General features: G+C 37.8%; 2 protein-coding genes across 2 annotated transcripts; both read right to left on the reverse strand.

Moving 5' to 3' along the window:
* Nucleotides 1-3003: 3003 nt before the first annotated feature.
* On the reverse strand, nt 3004-6787 carry LOC103974199 (uncharacterized). The gene is made up of 9 exons (XM_009388960.3): nt 6656-6787; nt 6437-6556; nt 6259-6326; nt 5708-5816; nt 5525-5593; nt 5353-5410; nt 3623-3858; nt 3402-3453; nt 3004-3314 (listed from the first exon to the last, which is right to left on the reverse strand). Exons 1-9 carry the CDS (start codon nt 6656-6658, stop codon nt 3247-3249), a joined length of 783 nt encoding a protein of 260 aa, XP_009387235.2. The 5' UTR covers nt 6659-6787; the 3' UTR covers nt 3004-3246.
* Nucleotides 6788-8141: 1354 nt separating this feature from the next.
* Nucleotides 8142-8585, reverse strand: LOC135636373 (transcription repressor OFP13-like). The gene has a single exon (XM_065148061.1). The coding sequence runs from the start codon at nt 8583-8585 to the stop codon at nt 8142-8144; it is 444 nt and encodes a 147-aa protein (XP_065004133.1).
* Nucleotides 8586-10167: the final 1582 nt, after the last annotated feature.

Raw genomic sequence — 10167 nt, forward strand, 5'->3', positions numbered from 1 at the left:
TGAATCATGATTGGTATCATTTCTATATTTCTTCTTGTCGTGTACTAAAGAGAAATTTTTCCTAAATGAATTATGATTTTTCGGAACCATAATTTTTTTTATGATTCATAATGAATTGAGAAATTTTATATGTTTGAATTAATATCTTGTTCTCTTACAAGATTGAATGAATTTTATCTATATCATGATCTCTTAATTCCTTTCTTTTTAAAAAAAAAAGATGTGTCAAAATGAATCATGTCTTTTGGTATTCACATGATTTTATCTTTTCATGATATGATTTTTATGCAATTCCTTGTGTTCATGAAATACTTATCGCATTAGCCAATAATTCTTCTTGATATTCCTTATGTGATGATATGAATACATGAAATATTCATTAATTTATTTTGATGTATACAAATAAGAAATTTCGATCATGCATGGTAGAATGTAATTTGACAAAATTGGTACTATCATGATGTGAAATTAATGATGATTTGGAATCACGCATGTAATGATGATTTTATATACATGATGATTTGGAATTATGCATGCAATACTTTAACTTATGATAATTATGCATACAATGATGAAATATTCATGATAAAATAATTGTTTTGACATTCATGACTTGAATTTTTATCTATGCTATTTACCTTTATCATAATTTAGAAATTAACATAAAGGGTCTTATTTTCTTTTTGGCAATGACAAAGGGGGAGCAAAACATGCTAGAAAGCTAATTGGTAGCTCGCACAATTCAAAAAGAAAGCAAAAATTATACTTCTCAAAAGAGAAGAAATTGCTATATTGAACATCACCAAGAAAGTGCTATTTTGCAAATCTCAAGACACACAAATGCAAACATACAAAATTTATAATTTTGCACATCATTAAAATTTATGATGCTTTGGTGATTATGCATATTCTAAAATATTGTAAGATTCACTAGTTTGCATGATGTAGAACTTGCTATCTTGAACATCACCAAGGAGTGTTATCTTGCCTATCTCAAGAAGAAAAAAGTTAACTTGCGCATCTAGCAAAACTTATATTTCAAGAAGCAAGAGTTGCTTTCTTGAACATCTCAAAATTGCTAGCTTGCGTGTTTTAACATGTTGAAAATTATTTTTTGCTAGCTTGTATTTTGATGATAGCAAACTTGCATGATGGTAAAAATGGATATTATATTTTTCATGCAATGAGTTGAACTTATATCACAAACACTTGATTGTGGTACTTCTCCTTTTTGTTGATGACAAAGAGGGAGAAGTATGTTGATTATATGTTATGATTTTATCATGACATGTTGCTTGGATTTTTGAATCTAAGAGTTTTTATCAATATGACATATTGATAGGGGGAGTTTGTTTAAACTCCGGGAGTTAAGTTTAACTCCGTCATCAATTAGTTGTCATCATAAAAAAGGGAGAGATTGTTGAATCTCATATTTTGATGATGAAACCAATTGATAATTATGTTTATGTTTTAATCTACATTTTAAGTGACATAAGATGCTTCGATCAGGATGAGACAATTAAAGCAAGAAAAATCATGTTGGGCCGGAGAAACATGTCAGAAGATTAGACTTCAGGCTGGTGGATCTATCAATGTATCGACAGAAGGCTTCGGGCCGTGGATTCGGGCATTGGGCCAAGAAGAACGGGTATTGCGCCAAGGATATCAGAGTTGTGGAGTCAACTGGCCGATTAGGCAATAGGCTGCAGGAGAGGATGATGCGTCGAAAAATCAGACAAAGAATCGAGGGACCAATGACATGCCGGACAACTTGATTAATGCTTAGTATTAATTGTCTAGATCAAAGTTTATTTTACATGTGCAGGATTAACTACGATGGTAGTAAGACATACAATAGGTATTGCGCCGGAGTTAAGACCAAGATCACGTTGGGAATTCGAAAGTTCGACGGAAGTCCGGACGGTCGTCGGAGGTTCTACGGGAACAAATCCGAGAAGTCTAGAAGCTCGTCAAAACTCTCCAAGAGGATCATCGCAAGTTCAGGAGTTTACCGGAAGTCCACCGAAGCATCACCGAGGGTTCGTCGGAAGCTCGTCGGAAAAAGCAATTGACGCATCGGAACATGAGTTACAGTATTAATGTCTTAAATGTCATAGTTAGCATGAAGATTAAGTTAGGAATGAGAGGTAATCCCATTAACTTAATCTGGGGCCAATTGGGCCCTTGACATACCCAAATTGGGCCAAATGGATTAGCCCATTCGGACCCAGATTTCCTGGCCGGTGGTGGCATCGCCAGGGCCGATGGTGGCACCGCCAAGAAGCTCAGTCTCTAAGCGAAGTTAGGCAGTGGTACTACCCCTATCAAGTAGTGGTACCGTCTGAGCTCGGTCTCCAAGCGAAGTCAAGGGGTGGTACCGCGTGAGCTCAATCTCCATGCAATGTCAAGCGATAGTACCGCCTAATTCTGGTGGTCGTACCATTAGGACCCTGAAAATCCGGAAGATGATACTTTTGAGCTCCAAATTCAAACCAGTTAAGAGCCTATATAAACCCCACCCTTTCCTGTATGAAAGGAAACCGAAAACTTACATTTATTTTGAGAATTTAAGAGCTTAAAAGTGGCGTGCAAGCTGTGCCCAGTGGTCCGGGTTGAGTGCGTAGTAAAGACAAGGAGAAGGCAAGGGAGAAAGTGCTCCGGGTTGAGTGCGTAGTAAAGACAAGGAGAAGGCAAGGGAGAAACTGAGGCTGCACTCGAGGATGTGGAGGAGCTCCCGTTGTCTGTCTCCTCCGGTTCCAGCTTTCATACCCTACTACTTCATGACAGTAAACTGCACAGAGAAAAATGAAAAGGTACCTCCAAGATTGTATAGGATTCAAGATCACCACCAAACCAAAGATTGATGATTCTTTTATTAATCAGCAAAAAGAAACAAATCAGTTGATTCCTTTCATCAACTTCAAACAGTTGTGTGCGCTTCAGACGTTACATGGCATGAACAAGCATTTCCTTCAATTTGACATAAATTATGCAGATCAACTCTGTTACCAAGTCCATGTCATTGCGAATATAGAATTCAAAAGGGACAACCAAAATGGGCATATCATGTGGTACTTGTGTTCATTATTACATCATCTATTTTTACCAGATGGTGAAAATTGAGATTAAGCACAAAAGATATGTTAAATCTATTCAAATGCAAGCTACACTAGTTCAAAAGTTAACTCCCCAGCATTCATCGAGATTGGTATTCCAGCGAGAGAAGGTAGATGTCACTCAAAGGCACTAGACAAGAAGAACTGCATTTATGCAACCGTCATTCTCCGGATTATTTGTGACTTGTGCATATTTTCCTACAAATAGTTGGAAAGGAGAAGAGTTTCAGCAGTGAGGCAAGCCAAAATAAATATATTAAGTCTTCATGTGCAGAAGATTCTTACCCCACACTACTTTTCCTGCTGGTGTCACCAGACCAAGTTCACTCACATTAACCTGCCATTTCAAAATCAAGATAACTGATGTATACAGGAGGAAAGTTTATAAAGCTATGCCTAAAATGAAACACTCTGACAAGAACCAGAACTCAATTTGTAATAATCCTTAGCAAATACAATGCAGTTCTAAGCATGTGTAATATATCATCACCAATAGTATCACTTACCTCAATAATGGTTCCTTTGGTCACAACACCAAGAGAAGTGTACATAGGACCATTTGGATTCTTCTTTATCCCGATTATCTCAAGGTTAAAAGTACATTTCAGTTCTGGGTGTGTCACATGGGCTTTAGTAAATCTCAAGCCTGTAGGTCGGATGAATCGCTCATATTTTGGAGGTTTTCTTGTAAACCCTTGCCCAACGAATGTGACTTTTGTGACCATTCTCTTCCACTGCTTGGCTGTTGGGGTAAGCAGAAAGTGTCAAAACATTTTCCTCATAGGGTAAGGCACGTATTAAATCTTAGAATACATAGCCGAAAAAATGTATCTACTATCTAGTTCAGTATTTGAATGTTATATTGAACTGGAAAACCACAATTTTTAAGTGGCAACATAAAGGATTATAGTACATGCTCATTCAAGAGATACAAACAACAAAATACATGAAACCTCTGACCCATTCAAGAGCTACAATGTAAAGTATATTTGGATGCATATACACAAGTGTACGCATACATCTGTATATATTATAGATTTGTGAACATGTGTCTTTACAAGTAAATGGAACATAACACACAAACAAACCTTTGGTCCAAATTATTAGGAATCAGCTATGTAGAGCATTTCCCAGGTCTAACTAGGGTCTCCAAGTCCTTGTCCACTGTGTAGCACCTATATACTCCAAATTGGTCCCTTTTTCAGTTTGCCACCCCTGTGTACAACATCTCCAGCATCCTTGGACAAACAGTAATCTATGTTCTCTCAACTGACAGAGTAAAGCATCAAGCAAATTCTTACATGTCAATTTCCAGTACACCTTCCTCGAATATAATCCATTACATCAAAATTCCATGACCAGTCAGAATTGCTTAGATTATTTTGACTGCTAAGATGTTAAGCAAGATGACATTCAAAATCAATAATAATTTCATAAAATTGATAAATACTATAGAAAAATTGGTGACTTAAAGAGGTACAAAACTACAGTATATGTTTCATGGTCTCTCCAAAGAAAAATGTATATCATCATCTTCATGCATGTGGTCTGATTATTTAGTTGTTGCAACAAATAGTTTGCTTGACACTCTAAGGCAGGACTCTTATACATCAAAGGAGCAACGGCATAAAGCTCTAAATCTATCAAGATCCACAACAAAAGTTGATCATCAAATAGCAATTAGAGTATATTTTCATGTCATGATGAAGGCAAACAATACAAGCAAAGAATTGCTATCAACCATCAATATAACAAATTGAATATAGAAGGTAATAACAGTATTTAGACTTAATCAGGAGAACTACAACAGGAATCCAAGAACCAACTAATATAAAAGGCAAACCAAAGTCGGGTTCTAGGTCTTCCATCTATTAGATGCATCTGCAGTTGCAGGCCCCCTGTTCTATCCTCTATTAGATGCACGTACACACAGACTGTCTTTGACTCCTCCCCCCTCCCTCTGAAGATATAAGTTTGACTAAAAAAATAAAGACTACAGAGACGAATGATCAATTGGACATATAAAGGGAAAGCGGGGCTCTAACTCAAGCCTATTGGATTCATTCACAGTTGCAGGCACACATAAAATTTTGGAAAGGAGGATATCAAGAAATCATTTAATTGATCTAGAGTGAACTCAGATTGGTCTAGAGACTAGATTCTAAAGTAAGCTGAAACTCCATATAAAATTTGTTACTGACAATAGTAAATGCAATAACTAAAATAAGATACTTACTTTTACGCTTCCCAGATCGGATGACTCGGAACATCTCATCTTCAGCCACAGGTCTGACCTAAATAAGAAAAGAACACTCATTTCATAACTTTGTCAATTGACCAAAATCTCCAATAGTAGATCATGGTCATCAAAATGTTTGTGTTAAAGTATATTATGAACACAAGCTCACCTTTGGTAAGGGGACCTCCCATTTACCAGCCTTTTCCTTCCTTTTTTGCTTAATAGTGTTGCTCAGTACCTAAAGAAACCAATGCCACCAGAGGGAAAAGAAGAAAATGTAATTTTTAAAACAAAAAACCATATATTTCACTAAAACTATAATGCATGGTATGACAAATTAAACGATTGTAACCTTTGCCCGTGTTGTGGTATCACGATCCAAAAGATATGCAGGAATAGCTCCATCATGAACCTTATCATCCACCTTACGTCTACTTGATGATTCATCATGCATAGCAAGCCTGGGAAGGAGCAAAAGAAGGTAATCTGTTAAATTTCACTTCACTTGATGTAGTCCTCAATTAAATTAGAAAGTCCGTGAGAGCAAATTTCTTGTCAATCTATTAATTCTGAAATGTTACCAGATAAAATTCCATGTTTATACAGACAAAGAAACTTATCAGCATTGCCAAACATGGACTCAACTACAAAATCATGTTAGAATAATATGTTCAGGATCCCAGTGCCAAAAAATCGTTCCCAGAATATTTTCTTTCAGTGGCTCGATGTATGATAAGGATCCTAATTCCAACATAATAAGTTGCACCAGATTGAGTGTCACATCCTCGAATGGTACATATATCAAGTAATATAAGCTATTTAGATGGTACATGAAAACCCCACTAAGGGAGCCTATGTTGCTAAAGAAGTCCACAATATGTAAGGGATGCAAAGGAGGCTTACGTTTTCTTCATCAGTGCCTTCTCCGCATAACGCTTCTTGGCAAACATTTTTCCTTTGATACCCAAAGCCTGTTCAGAATTTGTGAAAACATCAGAGAAATAGGTATCCTTCGCAAATCGCACGGCATGCAGTGGGGAAAAACAACCCCTAAAACTCCCAATCAGTAGCGAAGTCCAACCTTTTGGGCATAGGCCGAACGCTTGTGAACCTCGCGAGCCTCCTTCTTCCGCTTCCGCTCAAAGTGGTCCAGCCGGTAGCCATGACGATTCCGGTGAAGCTCGATGTGATCCCCTTGCGGCTGTTCCCAGAATTCCACAAATCAAACAGACGAATCACAAAAAGGAAACAGGAGAGAACGAACAAGTGAGGCTAAATGGGAGGAATTAGGAGAACTCACCATGGCGGCGGCGGTAGATTGAACAGCCGGCAAAAACCCTAACTAGGAAGAAGGGCTTTGATCGGCGGGCGAAGGGATGAAGTTAAAGACCAGGTCCGATCTGGTAATCCTCCGGATCAGTCTAAACTTAAAAGTTTTCTATTCAATTCTGATCGTCTGATTTATATCTAACGGTTCGGATCACAAACTGGGTGAGAACGAGCCAGGCCACACAATAAAAAGTCGGGCTTTAGGTTTTGGACCGTATAAGGTTGGACTTGAGGCACCTTTTTCCTTTTTTTTTTTGGGGGGGTGGGGGAAGCGGGGGGTTAAAGTAAGTGGAAAGGCATGATTCGAATATGCGATGTTACGAAAAACTTTCAAAAAATTTATAAAATAAAATAATCGATATTTTATAGAATATATTATATAAGATTTCGAAACCTTAATTTTTGGTAAATAGATTTGGCACACCACCATTAGATCAGTGTTTTAGATATAAATATGTGGATGAAGCTTATTTTTTCTCTATTTTTTTATATTTATCACTCTCAATTTATCTCAATCTAATTGTAATTATTTTTTTATTGATCATTAACATAATAATTAGATATGAATACCCGAGGAACTGATAATGATTTTGAGTGATATTCTTCTTGTTAGAAATGAGAAGCAATGAAGGATAAAATTGACCTTCTTGATATCATGGATATCAATACAAGTAGTCGTATCTATTGTATCATCGGCTATCTCAATAATAGTGACAACCGCCACCTCTTAGATGATTATGCCACATCACCCATCACTTCCATGATAGTTATGTCACATTTGCAATTGAACCGCCATCCATGAGGTGATTAGGCCTCGTCACCTATTATTTCATTGGTAATTATGCCACCTCGACAATTGAAAGTAGTACTATCTCATAGGAAAGTTAGGCCACATTATCAAGTCCCTCGATAATCGCTTCAATCATCCTAACCACGAGCAATTAGAGATCTCTTAGGATAAATAACCATTCTCTTTGTTCCACATCCCCACACGTTACTAAATTGAGCATCAGAATCAGACGGATCGAGTTGGGAATCCTTTGATCGATCTTCTGTGAGTATTCATTTGGCAGCTCAGGAGAGATGATTCTATGGAGCAACTACTCATATCAACACGGGTCAAACACCCCCAGCAAATTCTTGACGTCTCGAGTCATCGACTCGACCGGCTTTCATCTCATGTCCGAATCGAGTCGGGTCGTCCCCAGCATCGCATCGAGGATAACAACCAAAGCCATACTTTTTGAGTGCTAAAGCTGATTGATAGGTGAATGCTCGTAGGATGCTATTAAGACTCGGTATTTGGTGCAGTACTACTTAGCATGACTCATCCCCATCCTCAATCTCAAAAGCACAAGAAGAACAAGAAGAATAAGATCGAGGAGCAGCAACAACAGTAAGACTTAGAAGCAAATCTAAGAAAGCTCCCAATATAACCCCCTGAATCCTCCTTGCGTTCATCCTAAGTACCAAACCAACATCTCCTCTAGCCATTCCCAGTCCTCCACCCCGTGCGCCCTTATCATCTTCTCCATCGATTCCCCGAAGTCCATAAAAGGGTCCACAGAATCTACCACCATGGCAGTACTGCCCTGGAACGAAGCACTCCCAACCTCGTCGGTCTCCTCCACTATCGAGCTTGTGCTACCCGCAGGCTCGAAGAACAACCGATCGGAACTCAGTCCGTGAATCACTGCCTCCGGAGCATCCAAGCTGTCGGACGCTGCAACCGGCGAGCTCGTAAAGCATATCGATTCGCTGAAGTCGAAGTAGGACAAGGTCGTGACCTTGTGGACTTCACTGCCATCACCTTTGCAGCCTTCCTTCTTGAAGGACTTGGTCCTCGGACGCTTGCAAGAGGGCCACGTCCTTAGTTTGGCAAGTCCCACATAGTTCCACATTAGGAAAATTAAGCTTATTATCTTCTATTTTAACTATAAATAAGGGTCTAGATTTTGAAACCAGATGCACCACAAGAAAACCTAATTGTTTGCTTTGAACTTTTCTTGTTTAATAGTTTCAAGTGTTTTATGGCCTAAGAATATTTTCCTAAGGCATTTGTAATTATCCCTTTTATAGTAGTGATTTACTCCACCTTCGTCCATGGATGTAGGTCAATTAATCGAACTACGTAAATCTGATGTTCTTGTCTCTTTTATATTGGGTTGCCAAATTATCCTTTGGTAAATTTCTTGGAGCAAGCTCTAACAAACTAGTATCAGAGCTTAGTTTCAGAATCTTTTGGCAACGATGACAATAACAAAGATCATTATTGAGAAATTCGACAGAAATGTCAACTTCGGCATGTGGCAGCTTAAGATAGAGGTCATTATGGTTCAAGACGGAGTTGACAGATGATACGTCAAAGGAAGATCTTGCGAGTATGGATAAGAAGGCCTAATCAAGCATTATTCTAAATCTCTCTAATGAGGTTTTACGGAAGGTAGCTACGGAGATTACGGCCAAGAGCATGTGGGATAAGCTTAAAGCCTTGTATATGAAAAGGACAGTGGAGAATCATCTCTACTTGAAGTAGAGTTTGTATATGCTTCGGATGATTGAAGGTATATCTATACTCTCATATCTTGATAAATTTGATTCTTTAGTTATGGATTTGGAGAATATAGATGCGAAAGTTGATGACGAGGATAAAGCCTTGTTACTTTTGTGTTCTCTTCCCCAATCCTTTAAGTATTTCTGTGATACTATAATTTATGGAAAAGAAATAATTTCGTATTAGGAAATTAAATCTACACTAAAATCTAAGGAGCAGATAAACAGGGATATCACTAGGGAAAGTAGAGAGAATCAGGCTGAGGGTCTGGTTGTTCGGGGTAGAACAGATAAAAGAAAATTTGACAAGAGTAGATCTAAATCTAGATATAGAAATTTAGAGTGCAGATATTGTCATAAAATGGGGCACATTAAGGTTGATTACTTTAAATTAAAAAATAAATTAAAGCAAAAGGAAAAAATTGTTGAGAAAACTACTGAGCCCGTTGAAGCTAGTATAGCAGTTGATGAGAATGTTGGAAATATTTTCTTTGCTACTGATGACAGGACGAGGTCTAAAAATGAATGGATTTTAGATTCGGGTTATTCTTATCACATGTGTCTCAATAGAGATTTGTTTTCCATATATGAATCTTGTAACAGTGGAATTGTTTTGATGGGCAATAATGTCGCGTATGATGTTGTTGTTAGAGACACAATCCGAATTAAAATGCATGATGGTATTGTGAGGACGCTCACTAATATTAGACATGTTCCTGATTTAAAAAAGAATATCATCTCTTTAGGCACCCTAAAGGCTCTTGGGTGTAAATGTTAGGATCAAGAGCACTAAGAGGGGGGGGGGGGTGAATTAGTGCAGCGGAAAACCTTCTACGATTAAAAAAAAACTTCGATAAAAGTGATTTCAGTAAGAAAGCCGATTCGTAAATCACTTTAGCTTTTGATTAAGCGAGATACAACAAAGATATA

The sequence above is a fragment of the Musa acuminata genome, chromosome BXJ3-4 (genome assembly GCF_036884655.1).
Source record: "Musa acuminata AAA Group cultivar baxijiao chromosome BXJ3-4, Cavendish_Baxijiao_AAA, whole genome shotgun sequence".
Taxonomy (NCBI): Eukaryota; Viridiplantae; Streptophyta; class Magnoliopsida; order Zingiberales; family Musaceae; genus Musa; species Musa acuminata.

Excerpts from the sequence above, each read along its gene's own strand:
- LOC103974199 (XM_009388960.3), bottom strand. Across the intron at positions 5,817-6,258 it reads AAGGCACTGATGAAGAAAAC|GCTTGCTATGCATGATGAAT; the intron begins GTAAGCCTCCTT and ends GCTCCTTCCCAG. Across the intron at positions 3,454-3,622 it reads CCAAAGGAACCATTATTGAG|GTTAATGTGAGTGAACTTGG; the intron begins GTAAGTGATACT and ends TTGAAATGGCAG.
- LOC135636373 (XM_065148061.1), bottom strand. The coding sequence starts at position 8,585 with ATGTGGAACTATGTGGGACTTGCCAAACTAAGGACGTGGCCCTCTTGC.